At 41.9% G+C, this 27379-nt stretch overlaps 1 protein-coding gene and 1 long non-coding RNA gene across 6 annotated transcripts in view; one reads left to right on the forward strand and one right to left on the reverse strand.

The window, feature by feature from the left end:
- Positions 1-695, forward strand: part of LOC146063563 (uncharacterized) — a 48708-nt gene extending 48013 nt beyond the window's left edge. For all 3 annotated transcript variants that reach the window (XR_014471616.1, XR_014471615.1, XR_014471617.1), the window contains one exon: positions 451-695. This is a non-coding gene — a long non-coding RNA (uncharacterized LOC146063563). The remainder of the gene's footprint in view (positions 1-450) is intronic.
- Positions 65-25464, reverse strand: NLRC4 (NLR family CARD domain containing 4). 3 transcript variants are annotated; one of them, XM_083176036.1, is made up of 9 exons: positions 25377-25464; positions 16086-16127; positions 13374-13634; positions 8417-10333; positions 6244-6336; positions 4451-4621; positions 2398-2490; positions 2152-2319; positions 65-707 (listed from the first exon to the last, which is right to left on the reverse strand). In XM_083176036.1, coding segments are annotated over exons 2-9 (3042 nt in total). In that variant the 5' UTR covers positions 16087-16127; positions 25377-25464; the 3' UTR covers positions 65-369. The 3 variants fall into 3 exon arrangements, with proteins under 3 accessions (XP_083032162.1, XP_083032163.1, XP_083032164.1); XM_083176037.1 differs by lacking the exon at positions 25377-25464 and adding an exon at positions 22170-22438; XM_083176038.1 differs by lacking the exon at positions 25377-25464 and adding an exon at positions 16464-16606.
- Positions 25465-27379: the final 1915 nt, after the last annotated feature.

Below are 27379 nucleotides of genomic sequence, written 5' to 3' on the forward strand. Positions count from 1 at the left end.
ATTAACAGAACCATGCACAGATCTCAATGATCTGTGCATGGTTCTGTCAAATTCGCCTGTCAGAACCTGGTCTATTTTTTTTGCGATTTTTGGTAACATTGACCAAAAATCGCACCCTATTACATTTGCGAGTTGTATACTTTATAATGGGAAAACATCTGGATGCGAATTGAAATGTGACTAAAAATCGCACTTCTAAAAGTGCGATTTCGCGGTAAAAAGTGCGATTTTTTACCGCGATTTTCAACCCATTAAATGTGCGATTTTCGGAAAATGTGCGATTTCGGCCGTTTTTGACCAAAAATCGCACATGTCTAAAAAATCGCACCCTATTACATTTCGCCCAAAGAGTTAGAAATATAATAAAAGTTACATTTTCTGAACTTGAAAAAAGTGCTCATAACTTTCTCCTGTTCTGTGGTTCAATTTGACATTTTTCATTTTACCCAGGTCCATATTATCCAGTTCCCAGTTATTCAACTCCAACGAAGATAAGAATGGAAGCTGCTCCACCACACGACACAACGTCTGGACAACATCTCCAATAGGAATAAAGATCGTCTCTGTACTAAGATTAAAATGTTTCAGGTTCTTCAGGCCTTGAAGAGAGTTAATTAAATAAATCCATCCATCCACTCCTGCCTGGTTATATGATAGGTCCAGAAATGATAGCTTTAGAAAATCTAAATTCTCCTTAAAGTAAGAACCTGTATAAGTGTGGAATTAAAGTATATAGTTAGCAGCTTCTGTTACCCATATAGATTATTCAGAAACAACGTAACCAGTATAAAGTTTGATATCTTAGCAAGTTTAGCTCCATATAAAATCATGAATAAATTACTTTAAATAATACCAGGAAATATTTTAGCACATTTTCCATTAGGACATTGAAAAAGTGTCATAGATTCATGCAAAGTGAAGAGACAGGTACTGTATGGTTAGAGGGCCAGATGTACTAAGCCTGAAAGGTGATAAAATGAAGAGTGATAAACAATCAGCCAATCAGCTCCTGCCTATCAGCTTTCAAACCCAGCCTGTAACATGGCAGTTACAAGCTGATTGGCTGACGGTTTATCACTCTCCATTTTATCACTTTTCAAGCTTAGTGCATCTGGCCCCTAATGAATTAGCCACCAATTGTTAGACATGACCTTGGCTGGTATGGTTAGGAGCACCAAGAGTGGAGTGGGTATAGGCCAAACTTATATGTAGTCTAGGTCTACCTATGAAGGACAGCAATTCCCACAGATTGGAGTGGCACACTCATTTAAGCAACAAGTATGTGTAACCTCTAATAGGGAGCCCGAAAAATTTTGCGCATGATTCAGACCTATTAGCTAGTCTTCGTATGTTTGGGGCGGGTGCTGAAGTCATGTGACGACAGCCGCCCACCCCGAGCAATCATCGTCATGCCTGTGTGTGCAGGAGGCGTTTCCCTGCTCCAGCACCCTGCCCACCTCCATTCCTCCAACTATGGAGCGAATAGGCGAAGGCCACATATTCTCGCATGCGCAGACCCCCACCATGGCCCAGGGGACCGAATACATCCCACAATGAGTGGGTCTGAATCCCCCTTTTGTGTAGTCACATCCCATATGTTTGGTCTCATATAGATACCCAAAACATACATACCCCATCCACGCTACTCCATATTTCTAGTTCTATTTCATACTTCCTTCCCTGAAGAAAGTTTCTATTTATTCAAACAAGAGAAATGAGAGTTTATGGATTCATTTTACCTAGATTATTTTGTGCAAAATGCCCAAATGAGGGCCTGATTCAGAGATGTATGTAATCCCGACAGTTCACTTTCATCTCCTATGTTTGAGGGACTACATATGCAGTTCCCCCATTTAGGAGTGGGGAGAGGGTAGCATGAGTAGCGTTCTACAGTGTTTGTAAGTCTGCATCTTCCAAAACAGAATTACTGGCCCTTGTAGCATACACTGCCCGCAAATGATCCAATGCTGCTTCTTCGGAGACCGCTAATTACACATAACCGCTCCTACTAAATGTACATAATTTAGCAGTAGTGGCTGAGACAACAGTCGCAGCTGCTACTGCACTCCGTCCATCTCTGAATCATCCCGTCTTAGGTCATTTCTGAAATGAAAGTAAAAAATGGTCTGGTAAAGCTGCACGTCCGCTCACCTAACTTTATCATGTCCTCATCTGCCATGTTCCATCTTCTGAAAGCTAGTTTTGATAATTTGGGAATTTTCTTAAGTTGGCACATCATGTCATCCAGGCAGCATTTAACATCCATGCCACCAGGAAGCAAAAGGGCGGAAAGTTCTGGCAAATGAGTCACGGCGTGTCCTGAAAACAAATGTGATACAGTGTGTCTATATTTTATTATTAGTTCATTTTGGTAAGTTTACACAGAGAAATATTTACCCAGTGCTTTCACTGACTGTTTCCCGCCATCTTCCAAATAGTTATCAGACAAATCAATTATCTGAAGGCTAGTAAGTTTTTCCAGATTGATTGCTGTGGAAAAAAAAATCATAAGCTAAAATAGTGGAAACTTAAAAAAATTATTATTTTATTATTTTTTTTATTTACCACAAGGATTCATTTACATTGCTGCATCCCTTATATGGAATAATGCCAGGTTTAAAGTTAGCCTAGATAGGCCATATATCATTTAGCTTATAGATCATATTTTTCTACTGTACTGGATTGGCTAGGAGGCTCCCGAAAATCAGGCAAGGCTCACAATTTTTATTCTCCCCCTGGTGGTCCGGGGAGCTGATGATGCAATTTTTACTGAATAGCATTATCCTAGCCATGCTACTGGCTGTACAATGCTGGTAATATCAGCATCACATAATGGGAGGTGTGGCTATAAGGACATTTTCTGCTCCCAGTCCCCAATTCCGCCCCCTCAACACCTCCCCCTGGCCACAAAAGTTACAAGCTTGTATTAGATATATGTATTAGGGGATGTCCTAAAAATTTTCTTATGGTTGTTTAAAAATAACACTTGAAAAGACAATACATAGAAATGAAGTAATTTTTTGCAACAAAAAAAAGCTTCAGTATCGGGATATTTTTAGCCTACGTGCCTTATCTATTTCAAATAAATTAAAGTGCATCGCTAAGAGAACCCTTTCAAGAGGTCTATTAGATAAACAAACAATTCTTGCCTCAAATATCCCTGATATGAAGAATTCAGTCACTCAGATGAGTGAAACATCGGGACCAATACCCATTACAGACCGTTTAACGTCAATACTGAAACAGGGTGAGATAACCAACTTAAAATCCCCTGCGTCTAAGTGCTGCGTATTAGACTGTCATTGATACATTTATTGATGTGGAATTGAGCCGCTTCTGACCTTTACTGTGTCCATTTCATTGGCATAAATGACTGTTGACCATTGCCTATTTCATCTTCATTACAATAACCCGCATTGGACTGAGCTTTACTAACCACCATCCCAACAGTACTATAAACAGCATTTATCACTCAACCCCAAACCACGTTTAAAACCTATCTACAGCGGTGCACCCTTAAGCCACTAACGTCCAGCTTTTATCCTAAATGAGGATTGCTAATTATTAATTATATATTAGCTCTATAGTGTACTGTATATTTTTATATATATTTTTTCATATTTCTTTATCTGATTTTTTTATATTTTATTTTTCTTATATAAATTGTCTGTTTCTTAATCAAATGAATTTAATTATAAAATTTATACTTTTCTAAAGCAGTGTGTCCGCTTCATCTTTGCACGTTGGTTATCAATTACCTGCATTTATACAGACCATTATATAAGTAGCAGCGCAGAGCACACCACCTCCTTTTCCCCTTTTTTTCTTTAGTACTAAATTTTGTGGGTAGAGGCAACCCCCACAGGTGTGTACTGCAGCAGCCATTACTAATCGACTCCACTAGAAGTATATTAAAGAGCGCTGGGGCTCCTGCTGACTGTGTTTCTGGTTTTATCCCCAAATTCACAGCCTGTAAGGTTATTTCTACATATGTTGTAACAGTTACTATACTTTCTATCTGCCCATAAAGGACCGTACACACAAGCCAATTTGCAGCACCCCCTATTATCTTTAATGATATTGTCAGTGAGCGATATAGCACATACACACTGAACAAAATTTTAATGATATCGTTCAGTGAAATCACCCAGCCCATGCTGACAGCATGCCTCATTGATGATATAGGCAACATTGGGTATGCCGTACATACGATGGGGAGGAGGGTGTCGTGAGCGATGCGACACACTAGAGCAATTATTTAAAAGATGTCCCTCAGAAGCGTCAAAATGAGCGATAGTTTTTTAAAAGTCATCTAGCGTGCACGTGGCATTACATTATCAGCGAAATTCAAGATATGTACCTTCCAAATGCTTCTTTATTGTGATAAATATGCTGGAATTGAATGAACATTTTCTAATCTGTGTAGAAAAGAAATAGCTGCAGTACTTACATAGTGAGCTCAGTGCTTCGGTGGTCAAGGAGCAATTAACTAAGTGAAGTTCTTTTATTTTACAACAGTTGTGTGTTACTGATTCTACAACATGCACCATGCCTTTCCCAACTTTGGGTAGATCACACAATTTCAAGATCTTCAAGTCTCTTAAGCAGCAAATGCCTTTTGCTGTAAAAAAGTTGAGAAGAGATTCATTAAGGTTTATAACAGCCGTTTCAAACCTAAGGACACACATGTGAGGTGACACATTCAGGTGAAAGGAAAACTTTCTGAAATATAACTGGATCATGAAAGAAAAAGCCATGACAACTGTGATGGTGGCTGATTTGTTATCACGCACAGGGTCTAATTCAGATTTGTACATGAGCCCTATGGTTACATACAAAACCGATCTAGCTTTAGATAGCCAACTCTGAATACAGGCGAATAGCTGCCTTTATTTGAATCAGGCTCTGTGTGTTTCGTGTGGGAGGTGTATCAAACTTTCATAAGTGAGCAATTGGAGAAGTGTATTCAGTCATTATATAGACCAGTGGTTCCCAACCTTTTTTCTCTCCCGTACCCCTTGATTAGGCTTTTCATTTATGAGTACCCGCTCCTCTCAATTTGAAATATCCACAGAACTTCTGAGTGAAGTGGAAGTGAGTGGTATGTGCATACTTATATTAAGGCGTAGCGTAGGAGTAGTGTGCGGTCAGGAATCCGTTCCCGCTGTGTCCGGGGTTCCCACTAACGCCTGTAGAATTAAGGCCACTGTTTCCTACTCCTGTGTCTGAACGCTGATGTCTGAGGGCAGCCGCAAGTAGCTCCCAGTGGATTGCTGGTCAGGCAAAAGCAGGAGGAGATGCTAATGATGCTGCCATCGGAACCAAAAGTGACGCAACGTGGTTTGTCTCAATGGCAATGAGAGATATTTTCCACCATCAGGAAACTTCTTTTTATTTTTCCGCCATTATCAATATTATTTTCAAGTACCCCCAACAGGTCTGCAAAGTACCCCCAGGGGTACTAGTACCCCAGGCTGGGAACCACTGATATAGACAGTCACCAGGCAAACACAACTACAGTATGTCCTATTTTAGCATGTTAACATGGCCAAAATGTCAGTATATGACATGTCTATAGTCATAATATTCACAATACACATTTAGGATTAGGGTTACTGTTAAGGGACCAGATGCACTAAGCTTCAAAAATGATAAAATGGAGAGTGATAAACAGCCAGCCAATCTGCTCCTGCCTGACATTTTTCAAACACAGCCTGTGACACAGCAGGTAGGAGCTGATTGGTTGACTTTTTATCATTTTCCATTTTATCACTTTTGAAGCTTAGTGTATCTGGCCCAAGGTGAGGTGTCAACATGTTACCATGCTGACTTTATAGCAGTGCCAACATTTATTTATTTACAGTTTCTTATATAGCGCAGCAGATTCCGTTGCTGGGTAACAACAGACAGAGGTAAGAGGGCCCTGCTGCAAGCTTACAATCTATAGGGACATAGATACATAATACCAGGTATGTCATCATGGAGTGTTGCCGCTAAATTATTGTCTAAGGTGTGTTTGTCAGCATTAAAAATGGTAAGTAATAACACTGAACCGTGGAGAAGCCAAAGGGTTGCTATTGGCAACTTCTCCACTTGTCCTCTGTAGAAAGTTTGATACATCTCCCCCTAAGAATGAACATTCAATCATCATAATTACTGTATGGCAATAATATGGTTTTGGTTTAAATAAAAAAACAACAATGTTTATTGTTACACAGATACATTTATAAACCAAGTACTCACCCACGAGCTCCACATCACTTTCATTCATGCTGATTTTGTGCAAAACAAATTTCTCAATTTCTACAAGATTGGCCAACCCATCTAACAGACAGCCTACAAATAATAACACACTTATTAATGACAAAGGATATTGGTGTATGATCATCTTGATGTGCTCTGTTAAAAAAAAAACTCTTAGGGTGTGATATGGATGATCTCTTCTACTCCTGTGAATCTAACATTGTAAGTTTATTGCTCTCTCCATGGCCATTGGCATCTGGCAATATCACCAGTAAGAAGTTTCTCATTCATCCCAGCGACTAGTACTCCATATGCAGATCTTATAATCATTATGTGATTGACATTATCGGTGTTTTATGCTCCCCTTACCAGTGGCGCTATAGTCAGTCACCATAGGATTGCTTAAATAAAGCACTGGTCCTCTATGTGATGCATCATTACTAGGCAAGTGTGCCGTGTATTACAGGGAAGTATATATATATATATATATATATATATATATATATATAAGCCAGAGGGGGGTAGGCCGGCACTCCGCTATAGGCAAACAGGCTGGGTGCCTTCCCTGGAGAGAGCAATACAATCCAATACACAGCAGCAGACAGGTGGGTGGCACTCCCAGAAAAAACGACTCAAAAGTCCAACGATTTACCAACGTTTCAAATGTATTGTGACATTTTTCATCACACCCTGATGAAAAATGTCACAATACATTTGAAACGTTGGTAAATCGTTGGACTTTTGAGTCGTTTTTTTCTGGGAGTGCCACCCACCTGTCTGCTGCTGTATATATATATATATATATATATATATATATATATATATATATATATATATATATATATATATACAGTGGTCGAAGTGGAAATTTTGAAGTGGGGGTATGGAAAAGTAAAGAGTGAATATAGTGCGCACCTTCGGACACCCCCCTGTCCATCAACGTCCCCTGCCAGACTGCCCCGTTGTACAGGGGTATTACAAAAGCACAATATGCGCTGCTTTTTTTATCTTCAGATTAAAGTGGCGGTATGGCATACCCCCGTATACCGCCCCACTTCGACCACTGTATATATATATATATATATATATATATATATACACAGGTACACCACCGATTTTCCAGCATCATTGGTTCCAGTGCCATGCCGGATTATCGATTTTGCCGGATTATCGAAGGATTTCTAGTTTTTACTAATTTTGCACCTTCAGTACATTTCTAAAGCAATAAATAGTCAAATATATGCTACAGCATAATATTAATGAATTAATAAACATAGAAGTGTATGCAAAACTGTTTATTACAGTGTACTACGAACGTGCTGTATAAGGTATATTTTGAACAAACATTATCAGTAAGTGCAGTATGAATGAAAGTCTTGCTGGGACCTTGGACGCCATATCAGCCCCACTCCTGCCTGCTGTGTCACCTGCAGTGTCCTAAGAAGCTGTACCCAGTGGCACCTGTTTATGCTGTGTCTTTATGTGCGGTACTTGATGGGACCTTGGACGCCATATCAGCACCACTGCTGCCTGCTGTGTCACCTGCGGGATCCTTGGAAGCGGTGCACAGTGGCACTTGCTTATGCTGTGTGTTCCGCCCAGGTGCGGTACTTGCTTTGACCTCAGACACCATGATGCTTCCTGTGTCACCTGCAGTGTCAGCGGAAGCTGTAGTCACTGACACTTGCGCCTATTGCGTGTTACGCCCATGCGCAGAAAGTGTTCCGGATTAAAAGAGTTCATCAACCTCTTTTAATCTGGACAATTTACAATTTTGCTTTTCCGGATTAAAAGAGGTCCCTAAACTTCTTTAATCCGGACAAATCAAAATTGTCCTGGTTAAAAGAGGTTCCGGACCAAAGGTTGCCGGAAAATCGTTGGTGTACCTGTATATATATATATGAAAGCCAACATGGAAGCATCTGCCAGAGGGCTAAAGTTTGCATGAGTTGGGAGGATTAACGGCAACTTCTGGCTTAGTGAGTTTGCAGATTGAAGTATAGAAATGATATTTCTGATACAGGGTTCTTTTCATTAGCTAGAGTGAAGATCGTGCTTTTACAGAGGCATTCCTTAACTGGAGACTAGCCAGATGCTTACAGATGGGCACATCAGCTAGTTTAAATTATTCATATTATTTAATAAAATATTAACTTTTCTCTTGCGCAATTACCTGATTGCTGTTGAATTTCCATATTGGAAATACTTAATATTTTCATATTTGTCATTTCTACGATTCGCCGCTCATCTTCGGTGCTAAGAGGGGTATTTTCAATAATCAGATCCTGCATTCTTTTGCAATTTTCCACCACACTTGTCAGAGTCCCTGTGATTCCTTTACTGCAGCTAATATTGAGCCTGAGACGCTCAGCACAGCAGCAAATCTTTCCAAGGCATTTTATGTCAGATTTGTTCAGTTGATCAAAGTTCTTTAGTGTGACCTCTAGTGTCTGCAGAGCTTGAGTCCAATCAAAAAACAACTTGACAACCTTTTCCGAAATATAGGTCTTGGACTTAGATAACGTTTCGTTTGTAGAGCTTTTGTCCTTGTCTTCATCTTCAGTTAGCTGTTTACTTTGTATGCCAAATAAGTCCAATTTGACCAAATTCAAAGCACTTAGACAACTGGGTAAATACTCAAAAAAATCGACATGATGAGAAGCGATATTATACATATTGATGTGCAATATTTTGCCAGCAAATAAGGATTCAAAATCATTACTCAATTCCATTTTAGTGGCACTCTCATAGAAAAGGTTAATGCCAAACTCAACAAATTCACAACTGTAATCATTCATTTCTTCTTTGTACACACTCCTGATATGGTGGAGGACTTTGCGAGTGGCAGTTTTGGATGATCCGCATGTGTATAGCAGCATGTTCTTGTATCTACCTGTGACATCGTAAACTGTTTGTATCTTGTTAATGTACAATTCTGCTTTCCTCACGTCTGAACTTTCCACTGATGACAAAAGTTGAGAGAGTCTTCTTCCAGCTAAGTACTCTTGGAATGACGTATGAAAAAATCTGTAGCCTGGATTTTTTTGTTGAGCTCCATATTTATTTAACAGCCCTATCTTAAGCAAGATCTCCTCTATGATATTGGTCAAGTGCTCTCTTCGGAATTCATACCTGTGTTCAAAAAGCCCTTTTAGAGCCAAGTCCCCACAAAAGCGGATGTTCTCTTCTATGATACTCGCCTGTATATCTTTTATTTGATTTTGGCCTCTTTCAATCATCAGATCATATAAAGTGCAAAAGAGAGCTGTTTCAGTGTTCATTTGAAAATCACTTTCCCCCATCCTAAGGACACAGGCAATCACTAAGAACAATGGCGTCTTAATGAGATTTTTCATGAAATCGGTTTCATCCAATTGAAGCAATAATCCTGCCGCTTCCTCTTCCCGTAAGACATTTGTAATGAGGGTTTTGGCGCTTTCAATTGTGAAATCACTTGTTTCAACAATTAGAGAGCCACAATATCTTACTTCTCCAAGTGATTCAGTTCTTGTTGTAAGAATAACTGTACTGCCATATTTATAGTTTTGCTTAATGAGATCATCTATTTCCGTGCAACATTCGGAATTAAATTCGTCGTAACCATCCAGTAAAAACAACACCTTTTGACCAAGCCTCCATATTTTGTGCATGAAAGCCACTTTGTCCCAGTCGTATGCAACAGGAAATAGTTGATCGTACAGCGTTTCATAGAGCTCTTCACTAGTATTACGCAAAGTAATAAAGAAGACAAGTTTATACTCCTGTAAAGCTTGGCATCTTCCAGATGCCCAGAGAACAGCAATTCTCCTCAGTATTGTGGTTTTGCCCTTGCCAGCTTCTCCCTCGATAATACACGGGCTGCGGAGCGTGTTTAATACCTCCTCCAATGTCATTTGTTCTATCCTCTGATTAAGGGTGTCTTTCTTCCATAGTAAAGGATCTGTAAATGTTGTCTCCAAATTAAAAAGTATGTCGATGCCCGTATCTTTCCCCAATGGGTGGAATGTTTGAAAGGATGGGTGCTGATAAAAACGTTTTAGATGGTTTTCCAAATCATCTAAATCCTTTTCTGTTACACTTCCCATAGCATCTAAAAGTAAAAAAATAGTTGGGGGTTACTTTTCTAGATAGTAGTCAAATAATGCAGATGTATTATATGATTATTGGTTAATCTATATATGTATATTGTTTTAATAGTATATTGGGGCACATCAGATGCAAGAACTCAGTGCCTAATGAACCAATAAGCTGACTAGACTGCAGCCTAGGGTGCCAGGGCTGGGCGCCTGGCACATTAGATCATAAATGGCATTTATGATCTAATGCCACAAGCATTAGATCATAAATGCCATTTGTATAACCTTCGTTACATGCAAATGGGCAGCATGAGTGGTGAGTCCCAGAGCACCAATAGGCATATGTTTAACAGCATTACAATGGGAGCCTTAGCCTTGGGCATTTGGAACCTTTAATAGGGACCTGCAAGTATCACACATTCCTGGTAATGTATCTGAGGGACGTAGAGAAGATTATTCTTTGCAGGGAGCAGCTGAAACCTACATAATAGGACCTCTCCAAACCATACAAAATATCAGAGGAATGGAAGTGCACTACGGCAAAGAGCAGAATGATTCCTACTGTATATATCGAACCAGTTTTAGGTACTGTAGGTTATTAGTCATTAGATTAGTAGTGTGTGGTCACTGATGATGCCAGTGAGTGGTGAGTGGGATGTTTGAGGAGCAGTGTGGAGTCAAATGGCCATTTGGAGTTGATTAGCTGATTGGCTGTGGTGTGGTTTAGGCACTTAGAAGTTATTAGATATTTTTTTAGACTAACTAGAGCAAATATGGGGATGTTGTATAAAAAGTCACCATTTAGGGGTCTGAGAGATGTTTTGGGGTTAGCAATGTTTTTTTAAGGGCACATGATGTCTCTTTATGTGTTTAAATGTATTGCTAAACCCCTTTTGCTGCAGATGATAATTGTTATCCACGTGTGCACTAAGACAGTAGATGAAAAGCGAGACTCATCATTCAATTTAAAGGGCAGCCCATTGGGAAAAAAAAAAGTATAACATTATTCTGTTTTGGACAGCCAGTGGTAAAATGGCTATCTGAGGGAAGGATGATTGGCATTGCAGCCAGGGGAGGAAGAGATTGGGTCAATTTGGACTGTCTAGGGTACTTGAGGACAGATGTTGTTGGGAACCACTGCATTACAAGGCAAACCCTTGCCTTTTAAATGGCTGCCCCTTTAAAATAAATCCAAGTTCTGCAAGCATTCTCAATGTTTGATGAACTTGGAGTTCATTATATTACATCCCTTTTTAGCATAAAAAAATGTCTCCCACATCATTCCCAATTACTTTTAAAATAGTTTTTATTAATTATTATTCAAAACATCTAAATACTGTAAATACTGAATTGAATTATGAGTAACAGTTCCATGGCTAATAAGATAAGAGGTTCATTACTTGACTTTTACTCTTCACATTTGCTGTTTGTAGATTTCTGGTGCTGAGGGGGAGCTCCCAATGCTTTTTCTTTGCTCTGTCATTAAGGTTGAGGATAACACCCTAGGTCAGTGAAGGGCAATTAGTGGTCTTCCAGCTGTCATATAACTAAACATCCCAGCATGCCATGCAATAGTTTTAGCGTCTACAAATAACAAAACTATGCATGCTGCGATGAGTAGTTCTACAACAGCTAGCCGGCTGCATATTGCCCACTGTGCCATAGGGTGTTCCAACTACAGTTAGGCTAGAGCATAATAGATTCACGCCATGGTTCCAAACAGTGTGCCCCCTGGGTTGCCGCAAGATAATTGCAAGGGTGACTCAAGTTGGTGGTCCAGGACCAAAACAAATTATTTATGGTCAAAGTGATGTTAGGCAAAATCAGTGCTAGTGGCAGCAAATCAGATAATATACTGACTATTAGAACCACAACTATGTCCACCACCATATAACTAACCCTAAAGGTATAACAATATGAAACTTTTGGGTTAGGGGTGCCTGAAAAAAATTTTGGGTGCTGAGATTTAAGAAAGTTTGGGAACCACTGGCTTAACGTTATTTACTAGTCTATTCGATAGAGGGTTTTACAAGGGTTGTATAGTGACAAATGTCCGCGTAGAAAGACACTACCACGGCTGAAGTGTTTTTGATAATTGCCTAATGTCAATAAGGAGGTACAATTTAAGGGCCAGATGCACTAAGCTTCAAAAGTGATAAAATGGAGAGTGATAAACAACCAACCAATCAGCTCCTACCTGATATTTTTCAAACACAGGGGCAGATTTATTAAGCCGGGTGAAGTAATAAGGTGGACAGAGATAAAGTGCCAGCCAATCAGCTCCTAGCTGTCAAGTTATAAGCTGGGCTTGGAAAATTACAGTTAGGATTTGATTGGCTGCTGCGTTATTACCTTCTACTTTATCACTTCACCAAGCTTAATAAATTTGCCCCACAGTCTGTGACATGGCAGGTAGGAGCTGATTGGCTGGCTGGTTATCACTCTCCATTTTATCACTTTTGAAGCTTAGTGCATCTGGCCCTAAGGCATTTATTTAAGATGGGTTACATATAGTATGTCTGACAAAAGGATGACTAAGTATGCAAAGTGAAAAGTAACATTACTTATGGGTATTTGTGTTCTTGTTGGAGCTGTGCAATGGTTTGGGAAGTTCAAATATATATATTTTACTAGCAGTGCATGTTTTCCAGGTTACCCAGCAGGTGCACAGGTTCACTTATTACTCTCTGACACATTTTAAAAGATCAATAGGTGGAGCTAATAATTTAACTTGTGATTCTGTGAAGAAACATGGAAAGCATGCACTGTTGCCCCTTGAGGACCGAGTTTGGCAACCATTGCTCTAGGTTTCTATGGGTGCACATAGTAATGAGCAGCTAAATGTATTTATTTATGTTATACCGAAATGTACACTTTAGCCAATAGACTCCATTACAATCAATGAGGTAAATTTAGCAACATCCCCCTCTTCATAGAATTCCCATCTTAGTAAATCTACCCCATGGTCTCTTTTCTTGAAGAGAATGGTAGTATAGATACTTTTTACATTTACAAAACTATAATATGTTCATTATCAACAGCTTTATTACTCACTTTTCCCGAACATATCCTGATATAATTTCCCATCATGCTTTTTAAGAAGCATAAAAAATTGCTGACATGTTTCTTCTCCCTTACAAATAATCCCTCTGATCAGTCTCCGTGCTGCCTCATGGCTTACTGGTACGGACTGCACCTCGTTCAGCTCCTCCATCGTTATAAATAGCTTTGCAAAGAGTTCATCAGCAATCCTGTACGTAATTATTTTGTTGATTCTTGAAATTAATTCTGAAGACTTTTCCCGGAGCAATTCCACTTGGGAAAGAAGAAACATTGAACACAGATGAAGCATATGACACAGGTTTTTCACAATTGTTTTTTTTCAAACTATATAGAATCGTGACCAACCAATATAGAATTTTTTGTAGAAATCTTATATTTTAACAAAAGTCAAAGCAATTTCCTCTTTCATCTTCCTCTGATGAGTCTTATCCAAGCTTTTCATTAGTACCCTATAATCACCTCATGCGTCCCACTCTCATGTCTCAGGCTATCTTCTGCTGTTTCGTCAGTCATGCTCATGAAATTGTACCTGTATATACAGTATGCCAGCTGTAATTGCTAGCTCGTGACTATCCATGCATGTGTTATGCTTACTTGTATTTATGTATCTGGAATGATGATTTTATTATGATTGTGTGATATCTGTAAATTTATTGTCCACCCCACAGAATCTTTGGAACCCTATAAATAATGTTGATGATAAATACTACCTAGGACCCTTACAGAATTGAAAGTTTCTCCTTTTCATGCAGCTCAATCTACTCTATCTATCTATCTATCTATCTATCTGTCTGTCTGTCTGTCTGTCTGTCTGTCTGTCTGTCTGTCTGTCTATCTGCAATTATGGCATTTATTGGCTTTTATATCAAAACTATAGAGGTATTACACCATTCAGCAGCAAGATACGCTTAACCCATCTGTTGATGTTTTCAGATGGCACAGTATCCTTTCCTCAGGACTACATAGAATGGCTAAAATTGCTTCTATGTAGTCCTGAGGAAAGAACGGCGAGCTCTCCTAAAACACTGACAAATGGGTGAGACAACATACAGATGTTCCCAGACTGATCTTTCACGTGATGCATACACATGTGCATACACATCGCATGTAAGATTAGCCGTGCCAAACTTCAACTAGTTGCACCGGCTGCTCTAAGTAAATGGGTTGCGGGAGCATGTATATGCATCACATGGTAGATTAGTGTGAATGTGCGTACGCATGCTCCCATTCGTGGACACAGTTGCCGCAGCTATCATACCGAGATGCGCACATATTGCATGTACGATCAGGAAGGACCCATTTGTATCTTGCTGCTGCATGATGTACTATCTGTATAGTACATCATGTAGTACTATGGACAATATGTTTATCAAACTTGCCTCCAAATCTGGCTATTGCCATAATTTAATCCAATCAGTACATAGGATTTGTGGTCTCGCATTCATGTGGTGCGGCCGCAACCACTTCTCATATGTGCACAGTATTAGCAGTATTAGCAGAGACAGACCGAGCGGTGTTAAGGTCAAATGCCGATATACGCTGTGATCCTCAGCGTGAATAGTACACAGCGCTCTGGACCTGCAGCATGCATTTCGGCTAAGTACATTACAGCTCTTAAAAGAGCTAAATACATTTCAGTGCTGTTAGATAAAAATCATTTAGGACACACACACAAATAGGAACCACACGGCTGGTGCTGCCAGCACGCGCGTTTCGCTTCCCGCTTCTTCAGGGCAACCTGCAGGTCCAGACTCAGAGGGCTGTGTACTATTCACACTGAGGATCTCAGCGCATATCGGCATTTGACCTTAACACCGCTCGGTCTGTCTTTGCTAATACTGCTAATACTGTGCGCATATAAGAAGTGGTTGTGGCCGCACCACATGAATGCGAGACCACAAATCCTATGTACTGATTGGATTAAATTACGGCAATAGCCAGATTTGGAGGCAAGTTTGATAAACTGCCTGTTTGGTGTGATAAGTGCAAATACGCAAATTACCTTAATAACCAAGGACTGTTTTTGTATCCTATGATAATTAAAAAACGCACTCCCTGGCTGATTATGTGTGCAGCAACAGTCTGCTTGGTTTATAATACAGGATATTAAAACAGCCATAGTGTGTTTCAAACAGTGCAACACTGTATCTTTGTCTTGCCACATGAGTAAGAAATGTTACAATATAACACAAAGAAATAGGATCATCTCCTTGGTTATAGAGACCCTGTAAGCATGCAACAGTTGCTGGATAAATAAAACTATCAGAGACGATTAAAACACACATGCTGTTTTAACACGCACATTGTTTCACTTGGCTGTTCATGTTTGTATGTTTCTTTTTAATATTTTTCTCTAAGTTTTTAATAATCAACATTAAAAGTTATATCTTACTGTGTAATTCTTCTTCTTGAGGTGCATCGCACTATAGACACACCTTTTTTTTTCCTAAATAAATGATCCATATTTATGTGTGATGGTGAGTGAGTTGCAACTGGCCATCAATCGGTGATATTTGTGCAAGCTATTCGCAGACTTGCATAGGGCGGGATATCAGTCTGAGCAGCAACTATCTGATTACAGACCTCTGTAGCAGCAACCAGCGCTGAGTAACACACTTTGAGCCGTATAGTTTTATTGTTCATTCAAAGTAACTAAACAGATGTAATGCTGTCATTCCACAAACATATGGATATGGAACTTACTTGTAAATTAAATTGAAGATTTAACTTCTATAAATGTGTAATCTGTTGAGAGAGAAAGGAAACATTGCTGTAATATACAGTACTGTATACAAAGCAGTATAACTTATTATAGAACACAAACATATATTTCTTAAGGCAGATGAATGCATCACTCTTTAAGATTCTGGGCCAGATGTATCAAGCTTCAAAAAGTGATAAAGTGGACAGTGATATATAAGCAGCCAATCAGCTCCTATCTGTTATTTTTCAAATCCAGCCTGTGGCATGGCAGGTAGGAGTTGATTGGCTGGCTGTTTATCACTCTCTATTTTATCACTTTTGAAGCTTGATACATCTGGCCCGATCTGTGTACGGTAATAAAAAATATAATATAAATACCTTGCATTCTTCCAATTATGCTGGAATTTTGGACAAATCATAGTTTATTCTATGCTTTTCATAACTATACAGGAAGCCGGGTAAAAGTGGTTAACAATACTATGAGATAATGTACAGAAAAAAAGGTACAATGAGTAGTCAGTGATTCTGGTTGTCAAAGAGTACATTAAATATAAACAATAATATAATTATATAAATCCAAAGCTAAAAATGTAACTAGTTATTTTGATATAACTATGTGCTTGGGAATCTATTTGTGCCATAAGACTCTAATATAGACACAATTATTTTTGGTGTGCAGATGGAGTAGCTCTCATTAACCCCTTGGGTGGTGAGTTTTGCTGGGGCAGGACAAACCTACCAGGGCATGTTTGTCCTGCCCCAGCAAAACTCACTACAGAGCTGTGGGCAACCATATCCCCCGCCCCCCTCCTCCCGTCACTCCCCCTCCCCGCTGCTCCGGGTCCGGGATCGCACTCCGGAGCTCCCGGGTCTGCCACCGCCGCAGCCTTAGTTCATAATAGGTGGCAGGCTTGGGGATGTTCGGGGCAGCTCGGGAGGACTCGGGTGCCTGAGCTTCTGAGTCGTGCCGAACATTCCCGGGTCTGCCGCCTGCCGCCTGCTTATACAACTAATGGCGGCGGGGACAGGGGAGCTCCGGCCGGAGAGGTGAGGCTGAGCAAGGGGAGGGAAGGTGGGGGTCCTGATGGAGCCTGCCGCCTCCTTTTGCCACCTCCCCGCCGCTTCCCCGTATCTCCCCGCACCTAACCCTGCCCGTCTCCCTGAAGCGGAGATGGGCAGAGATTCTGCCACCGCCGCCGAGTGAAGGGGACGTGTGTGCGTGTGAGACTCTCATGCATACCCGTCAGATGCAGTGCCTCTCCTCCAGCGATCGCCAGCTCAGGGAATTTGGCGATTCCTTTGTCTGGCTGAGAGGTGCTACAACTATCGATATTCAACTGAAGAGTTCTAAATGCTATGATCTCCTATATATTTGGCTACATCTGTCACTCAAAGTGGGTGTCTGTGTCTATAACGCTCTGTTCCTGGACTTTCCTCTTAATGTGTGATTGCCTTCATCTGTGCTGAACACCTTTCTGAGAAATTAACCTGTTTAAAACAGGTGATGGCAATCATACATTAAGGGGAAGTCTAGAAACAGAGCATTGTCTCCCTCCTGGAGAGGGTCATGTTGGGAGGTATGTGACAGAGAACCAGCCCAGTGAGCCCACAGACTGTGCCAGACACCCACTGCCTTCCCATGTTGCCCAGCACTGCTACTCCACAGCCACCAGGTGAGCGCCCCCCTCCCGCGATTTGCGGCAAAACCTCCCCCCCGCGCGCCCCTCCCGCGATTCGCGGCAAAAACACCCGCTCCACCGCGACCCCCCCTACCGCGATTCGCAGCAAAAACACCCCCGCGACCCCCCCTCCCGCGATTCGCTGCAAAAAGAACCACCCCACGACCCCTCCCGCAATTCGCGGCATAACCACCACCCCGCGACCCCCCCCTCCCGCGAATCGCGGCAAACCCTCCCCCATGACACCCCCCCCCCCCGATTCGCGGAAAAAACACCCCCCCCCCCCGCGACCTCCCTCCCGCGATTCGCGGCAAAAAGACCCCCCCCCGCAACCCCCCCTTGCACGATTGGCGGCACCCCCCCTGCGACCCCCCTCCCGCGATTCGCGGGCCCCCCCCCGCAATTCGCAGCAGCCCCAGGATTAAATGGCACATGCAAAACACTGACATGGCTATGGTCGACAATGAAAAAGGTTGACATGAGTTTTTGAAGATTTATTTTTAATTTTTTTAATTTTTTCATATTCATTGTCATGTGTCGACATGGACACCAATGAAGTGGCACACTTATGTCAACATTTACATGTGTTGACCTTTCTGTGTTGATTTTTTTCTTGTGGCGATTCGCGTCACACCCCCCGCAACCCCCCCTCCGGCGATTCGCGGCATCCCCCCGCGACCCCCCCCCCTCCCGCAATTCGCGGCAACCGCCCACCGGAACCCCCATGAACCCCGCTCTCCCGCGATTCGCGGCACCCACCCCCCGCAACCCCCCCTCCCGCAAATCGCGGCACCCCCTGCTATTCGCGGCAGCCCCAGGATTAAATGGCACATGCAAAACACTGGCACGGCTATGGTCGACAATGAAAAAGGTTGACATGAGTTTTTGAAGATTTATTTCATTTTTTGAATGTTTTCATATTCATTGTCATGTGTCAACATGGACACCAATGAAGTGGCACACTTATGTCAACATTTACATGTGTTGAGGACAAGAAAAAAGGATAAAAAAATCCAAAAAAAGGCGCTGGTGTATGAGTGTGCTTGGCTAATAAAGCAGCAGTCTAAAGAAAGGGGGAGTCAGCCCCAATACAATAATAAACAAGAAAGGAAGTGGACGACTGCGCTAGGTGGATGTAAATAATCTAAACATAATGAATGGAAAAAGGTCAGGTGTATAATGAAAAAAAGTTGTACAATTTATTAAAATTAATCACATATAATAAAACACTAAAAATATGGTAAAAAGTGACACTGATAGTTATATTCACCCTTGGTCGGTCATATGAGTCCAATCCAGTTGGTAGATTTTTAGAATTTGTAATCCATTTGGAAAAATTGGATGGGTGGATCCACACCTGACAATTTCTTGTAGCAATAACACAAAGTGAGGGGCCAGTTCACTTAGTTAATGGACCGCAGAATTGATGAATTGGGAACACCGGTAATGTGGAGAATGGTGGAACCTCTGCATTCAGATCGGGCTTGATTAAGGGGGTGGCGTACCTCCAGATGTTATGGAGCCACAGATCGAAGTCCAGGGAACCAAGGTGTAACATCCACTATTGGTGCAAGCGGTGGTATTAATAAGAAAAGTTCTGCTGGGAGTAAAATTCTCCCGGTGGCAGGTGCTGGATCCAAGGTGTTGACACAGACCGTGGGTGTCGATTGCTGGGGTGGTATCAGGTCACAGTAGCTGCACCTACGCGTTTCGCTGCTCTGGGCAGCTTTTTCAAGGTGAAAAAGCTGCCCAGAGCAGCGAAACGCGTAGGTGCAGCTACTGTGACCTGATACCACCCCAGCAATCGACACCCACGGTCTGTGTCAACACCTTGGATCCAGCACCTGCCACCGGGAGAATTTTACTCCCAGCAGAACTTTTCTTATTAATACCACCGCTTGCACCAATAGTGGATGTTACACCTTGGTTCCCTGGACTTCGATCTGTGGCTCCATAACATCTGGAGGTACGCCACCCCCTTAATCAAGCCCGATCTGAATGCAGAGGTTCCACCATTCTCCACATTACCGGTGTTCCCAATTCATCAATTCTGCGGTCCATTAACTAAGTGAACTGGCCCCTCACTTTGTGTTATTGCTACAAGAAATTGTCAGGTGTGGATCCACCCATCCAATTTTTCCAAATGGATTACAAATTCTAAAAATCTACCAACTGGATTGGACTCATATGACCGACCAAGGGTGAATATAACTATCAGTGTCACTTTTTACCATATTTTTAGTGTTTTATTATATGTGATTAATTTTAATAAATTGTACAACTTTTTTTCATTATACACCTGACCTTTTTCCATTCATTATGTTTAGATTATTTACATCCACCTAGCGCAGTCGTCCACTTCCTTTCTTATTTACATGTGTTGACCTTTCTGTGTTGATTTTTTCTTGTGGCGATTCGCGTCACACCCCCCCGCAACTCCCCCTCCCGCGATTCGCGGCACCCCCCGTGACCCCCCACCTCCCGCAATTCGCGGCAACCCCCCACCAGAACCCCTGTGAACCCCGCCCTCCCGCGATTCACGGCACCCAACCCCGCGACCCCCCCTCCCGCAATTCGCGGCACCCCCCGTGATTCGCGGCAGCTCCAGAATTAAATTGCACATGGAAAACACTGACATGGCTATGGTCGACAATGAAAAAGGTTGACATGAGTTTTTGAAGTTTTTTTTTTCATTTTTTGAATGTTTTCATATTCATTCTCATGTGTCGACATGGACACCAATGAAGTGCCACACTTATGTCAACATTTACATGTGTTGACCTTTCTGTGTTGATTTTTTCTTGTGGCGATTTGCGTCACCCCCCCCCCCCCCCACCCCCCACCCCCACAACCCCCACTCCCGCGATTCACGGCACACGCACACACACCTCCCCCGCGATTCTCGGCACCCCACCCCGTGACCCCCCCTCCCGTGATTCATGGCACACCCCCGCGACCCCCCCTCCCATGATACGCCGCAACCCCCGCCCCGTAACCCCCCCTCCCGCAATTCGCGGCACCCACCCCCGCGACCCCCCCTCCCGCAATTCGCGGCACTCCCCACGATTCGAGGCAGCTCCAGAATTAAATTGCACATGGAAAACACTGACATGGCTATGGTCGACAATGAAAAAGGTTGACATGAGTTTTTGAAGTTTTTTTTTTCATTTTTTGAATGTTTTCATATTCATTCTCATGTGTCGACATGGACACCAATGAAGTGCCACACTTATGTCAACATTTACATGTGTTGACCTTTCTGTGTTGATTTTTTCTTGTGGCGATTCGCGTCACAACCCGCCCCCACCCCCCCGCAACCCCCACTCCCGCGATTCACGGCACACAAAACCCCCCCGCGATTCTCAGCACCCCACCCCATGACCCCCTTTCCCGTGATTCACGGCACACCCCCCGCGACCCCCCCTACCATGATTCGCCGCAACCCCCGCCCCCGTAACCCCCCTCCCGCGATTTGCGGCAACCCACCCCGCGACCCCCCTCCCGCGATTCTCTGCAATCCCTCCCCTCCCGCGATTCGCAGCATCCACCCCCCCACAACCCCCCCTCCTGCAATTCGCGGCACCCCCCGCGACCCCCCCTCCTGCAATTCGCGGCACCCTCCGCGACCCCCCCTCCCGCGATTCGCGGACACCTAAGTTGCAATACAGGGCATCTTTCATACAATTCTAACCATATTTCTCATATACAAACGTTCACAAATTAAGGGGGCGCAGCCCCTTACGACGGTGTGAAGAGCGCCCGTAGGGCGCGATGAATCACCTAGTATTAGTATATATTTGTTACTTTTTTTTTTACAATGAATGCGTTTTTTGTTATTTAATATTAATTTGGTGCTCTGTTTCCATGGTGATAAAGTAAAGCTAAATTGAAATAGGTAATTTTTTTTTCAACAATCAAACGGATCTTTATTTTAAAGTGAAATATCTAACCATGTAAGTAATACCTAGCCATGTACAGTATGTAACAAAGAAATACATTCGCCCGGCAGGGTTTGGTGGACTTCGCAGCCTTGCGAATCAACCATAATACCCCCCTATGTCTCTTAGGGACAGAGATTGTACATGAATCATACAATCGTACACCCTGTATATTTAATCCTAATGAAACTCTTGTACAAGTATATGATTGTGATAAGTATTCTATTCAGAACTCACTGTTTGCCTACTTGATTGTATCGATATGAGTCACTAAATAAAAAGTGTTTAAAAAAGAAAAACTTTTAATACTGTAAATCAAGTAACTTAATGGTATTAGTACAGCTGACAGGGATACAGTATATACTGTTAAAGGAAATGTTGCAATTACTTATTTCAGTTCTACAATTTATACATGGCAGAGACAGAGAAAGTGAAGGCTATCAGGACACAGAGCAGATCTTTCTTACCTTCCAAAGAATCTGTAAGTAGAGATATACAGTATACAGTATACAGTATGCTATCCTATGCTTGTGAAGTTGTTTGCAGAAATGCAATACGCACTATATGATAACACAGTACTTGTTAAGCAGAAGTTAAAACAGAAAGTATAGTCTTCCTGTATAACCTCTTCCTGGATTACATTGTGTTACAAGGAAGTTCACGTTCTATGTTATAGCCAATGATATTTACTTGATCTTTGCACAGACATGACTCCGTCTCTCAGAGAAAGCCTAGTGAGTAACATAGAAACATAGAAACATAGAATTTGACGGCAGATAAGAACCACTTGGCCCATCTAGTCTGCCCCTTTTTTAAACATGTTACCTCAAACCATATTTGATCCTTATTTTTTTGTAAGGATATCAATATGCCTATCCCAAGCATGTTTAAATTGTACTACTGTATTCGCCTCTACCACCTCTGATGAGAGGCTATTCCACTTATCTACTACTCTTTCTGTGAAGTAATTCTTCCTCAAATTTCCCCTGAATCTTCCTCCCTCTAGTTTCAGTGCATGTCCTCGTGTTCTGTTGCTCCTCTTCCTGTGAAGAATGTCTCCCACCTGTACCTTGTTAAAACCCTTGATATATTTGAAAGTTTCTATCAAGGCCAACTTTTTTGCTTTCACAATACTTGCTACTTCTTTTGCAAACCACAATGGCTTCCTTTTTCGTGTGTTTTTCCTAACTCTTTTGACACAAAGTTCTGTTGCTTTTAGAATTGCACTTTTTAATTTTTCCCACTTATCCTGCACTCCTTCCAAGTTCCTCCACTCTGCCAAAGAATCCCTTACAGAGTTTCCCATCTCTACAAAATCAGCCTTCCTAAAATCTAACACCTTTGTTTTTGTGTGCGATGAGTCAGTCTCTGTCTTTATTTTGAACCATACTGCTTGATGGTCACTGGATCCCAGGTTTTCACCCACATTTATGTCAGATATTCTGTCACCATTTGTAAGTATTAAATCTAATATTGCGAACTTACGAGTGGGCTCCCTCACCAATTGCTGGAGGGATGCTCCTTGCAAGGAATTCAGCATGTCCCTACTTCTGGTGGAACTTGCAACAGGCAGCTCCCAGTTTACATCAGGTAGATTAAAGTCTCCCATGATTATCACCTCTCCTTTTAATGCCATTTTATTGATGTCCTGCAATAGGCTCTTGTCAAGTTCCTCTTCCTGACCTGGTGGTCTGTAGATCACCACTGAACGAAAAATCGCCTTCTCCCCTGTTTCTATGGTCACCCAAAGGGCCTCAGTTTTTTCTTCAATACTTTGTATTAAGGTAGTCTGTCTTTATACTTTTTTTCACATATATTGCAACCCCTCCTCCAATTCTTCCCATTCTGTCCTTCCTAAATAAAGTATATCCTGGTATAGCTATGTCCCTCATTACACTATAGGAGTGAAAGTCACATTTTCATAGTATATATTTTAACTTTGGTGTGTTTTTATGATAATAAATTCTTTTTACTACAAAAGAATTGCACCCATTTTTTCAAAACAAGGATATCCAAAAAGAAACCTTTTGAAGAGTGATAACATCTAAGACACCGTGAGTACGGGTACGCACCCATTACCCAAAAAGATACCATTATATGTGTATTATACAACACACCAGTGTAAGTAAGGTACGCTCCCTTGCTAAACACTGGATGTTCTATTGATTAATCCCTCAGTCAGAAGATAGATCACCATATCGCTCTATTTTTCCAAAATCTTATCTTTTCATACTTCCATTGCCTTGGAGACGAATTTTCAACAGGAAAAAAGAAAAAAACACCATCAATCCGAAGATACATCACATAAAGATAAGTATAGAGATATTTTCCATTCAGCGCCACTTTTTCCAGAGCCCCACCCCTCTTTTTTCTACCCATGTCCCAGTCATGATTTTCATTGCACCATGTCTCTGTAATAGCCACAATATCCAGTTCATCCCTTGTCATTATTGCAATTAGTTCTGGGATTTTATTTCCTAAGCTTCTAGCATTTGCACACATAGCTCTTAAAGTTGTGTTTGTGCTTCTCCTGCTGCTAGCTATGTTCATCGTTCTGCCTATATCTATTCGGTTTTGATTGGTATTATCTTTTGTTGCAGTGGATAGGCTTCCTGTTCCATTTTCCTGCTGAGACAATACCTCTAGGTTGGGGGAGCAGATTTCTTCATTTGGTTCACTGCCCCCCTCTGCTAGTTTAAATAGTTGCTTATGAAGCTTCCAAACTTCTCACTTAATATTCTCGTTCCCCTTGAAGATGGGTGCAGGCCATCACTTTTATATAAGGCTCTGTCTTGCCAGGTAGCTTGACTTTAACCTAAATATCCAAATCTCTCCTCATTGCACTAATTCCTTAGCCAAACACTGAAGTTTCTGATTCTCAGAGTTCTATCTTCCCCTTGGTGTACTGGCAATACTTCTGAAAAAGTTACAGTGGTTGCCACCTGTTTTAGAGCAGTTCCTAACTTTCTAAATTCATCTTTTACGGCCATGACTTCAGCATTAACCAGGTCATTTGTGCCTAGGTGGACGATGACATCCACCTCCCCATCTTTTCTAGCTGCCTTTACAATTCTTAGCATGCGTTCTTTATCTCTTGGAGCTGTGGCTCCAGGTAAGCACCTTACTTGTTTCTCTACTTGAGTAGCATTTCCCAGATTAACTCCTCTAATGATGGAATCTCCCAAAAGAAGTGCAGTCCTTTTTGGAGGTGACATTTTCCTGGTCCTACAGTTAGTAGAGGTAGAAGTCCTCATATCTTCCTGTTCTTTATTGCCTATGTTGGTCATACATTCCAACCCTGCAAGAGCAGCATATGAGTTTTGCAGTGTGACCACTTGGGGAATGTGTCTGATGCCCTCTGTAAGTCTTTTCCTTTCAGAGCCCACAGCAGTCCAGGCAGAATGTCTTCTGGGGGCTCTCTGAGGCAGTGGTGGTTGCAAGGACACAGACATCCTACGTAGCTCAGCATGCAGTTTAGCTATCTCCTCCTGCAGCAAAGAAAATTGTTTGCAGATTTGACAGCAGCCAAGTCTCCAGAATGTCTCCCTCAAAACAAATGCATTACATCCACTGCACTGCACCAGGCCAAACATTGTATCAGTTGTATGGTAATAACAATAATATGTGTTTAGGCTTTTGTGCTCAAACTCACCTTTTTCTGTGTTCTAACTCACCTGCTTCTGTTTCCAACTCACAAGTCACTTAAGTATTCAAGCTTCACTTTAGTCTGCAAGCTTCTCTCTCAATGAGCAAGCTCCAATGAGTCATCTCACTACTTATATAGTATGTCAGGCAGCTGTGACACTCAGCTCCTCCCCCTAATCTCTCTTCACACCTAGCTTTAGCTCCTCCTCCTAGTATCTGTTCACACCTAGGGCCTTATTCTGGTTGGAGCGGCCGGGCCGTACGCGTACGTCCCGGGGTTTTTCATGATCTGCGCATGTGCAGATACGCTAGTGCGCCGACTAAGGCACCGTTAGTCGGACGATCGACTAAGGCACCGTTCATTTCGGACACCAAACAGGCGGCCGCCAACCGCCAGCTCAAACCACCCCTACAGATACCGCATGCCAGCGTGCGCCTGAGTTGGCTAATTAACGCTGATTACTACTCAAACACATACACCTGAATGTAATAAGCAATGCTGCAGTCTATTAAGTCCAAACCATGATTTCACTGCCTGCAAGCCACACACACAGCACGCAAACACATTGGAAGCTTATGTTTCTATACTTCTCCACAATTAAAGGTTTGTTTAATTTAAGGTAAGAATCTTTTTATACGCTAAGGTAGGTATTTGCTAAACAGACACATTCACTACGTGCTTTCATAGACTTTACGCAGTAGCACACTCAATCTACACAAGTCGACATGTGTCAACGTCTTCACTCTAATACTAACATAGGTTTTGTATTTAGGATACAATAACATAAACCACATCTAACACCTACAAAGGATGTTTCAGCAATGTTTGAAGCCCATGACCACTATTTTCCACACAATCTTTGTATAGTACCCAAAATAATGACCTGTACCACTATCTCATCTGCTATCATTTGGATTTAACTACACTCTGGATGTAAGATGCCACCAATCACATTATTGCACTCTCATCTCTCTAACAAAGGATTCCTACATCTGCTTATGACACTGTAAAATCATATATATTTAAAAAGTGATGCATGTTTGTTCACAAGCTAATTTATCATGTTTGGCCCATTCACACATCTTTTTTTAGGGAGGACACATATGCATTCCTACACAAATGTACCTTTTCACCCTTGTTTGTCTGCCTCACCCACTCCATGAGGAAAGCATTGTTCTGGACCTGCTTTTACCTACTACTGTAGGAGCTACCTCACCTGCACACAAACTGCTTTCTCACCTATTAAGTTGCTCTGCACATGTGCTGACACAAACTAATTAGCAGGGAAAAGTTGGATAGGAACATGGGAATGGCCATGGAGAGGGTTACACATGGGAAACTTCGACCACAAATGTTGAAAAATACCCTGGTCAGTAAGTACACATAAATCTAGTATTTGTTTCACACAAGAAATTACACATACCACAATTTAGATTTAATTTGTAAAATAAATTTATTTGCTGTTCAGCATCACAGCTTGACACTTTAATGTGAGAAATCAAATAAACAAATAAAATAGACACACAAATAATAAAACAGCCAGAACAAGAGGTTGCATATCTCCAAACATGTGTTACCCTGCAAATGCAATGGTGAAAGAAATGGGGACACCAGAATACGTACTGCAACAACCAGGGTGAATACTAAGCAAGATACACACCACCAAAAAAAAAAATCCTGCATTTGTAGAGGTCAAAATACGAACTTTCATGCCCATGGCACGCAAATGGATCGATGGGCAACTCAGGAAGCGGATGTCCAGTGCAATTTAAACCTTTGGCCTCCAACCACAGAGGAAGTGAACCAGGTCTCATTTGGGCCCTTTTTTGCCCCTTTTAGATGGGGCCTTGGGGACAGGGGCCTTTGGCTCAGCTGGCTTTCGGCGTCTTCCCCTAGTCGACACAGGAGGGTCAGCCGAGGTGGAAGGTTGGGGAGCAGCTTGGGGTGGGGCAGCAGGTGGGGGATTGTCCCTTAGGGACCTGGCGGTGGACAGCTGCTCCGCAATAAGTTCATTCTGGCGGCTGAGGTGTT

Source organism: Crinia signifera, chromosome 3, assembly GCF_055691185.1.
Source record: "Crinia signifera chromosome 3, ASM5569118v1, whole genome shotgun sequence".
Classification (NCBI taxonomy): Eukaryota; Metazoa; Chordata; class Amphibia; order Anura; family Myobatrachidae; genus Crinia; species Crinia signifera.

Bases quoted from the DNA above. Each gene is read 5' to 3' on its own strand.
- NLRC4 (XM_083176036.1), bottom strand. The intron at 2,320-2,397 runs GTAAATATTTCT...ATTTGTTTTCAG, and splicing joins ACAGTCAGTGAAAGCACTGG to GACACGCCGTGACTCATTTG. The intron at 708-2,151 runs GTGAGCGGACGT...ACACTTATACAG, and splicing joins TGAGGACATGATAAAGTTAG to GTTCTTACTTTAAGGAGAAT.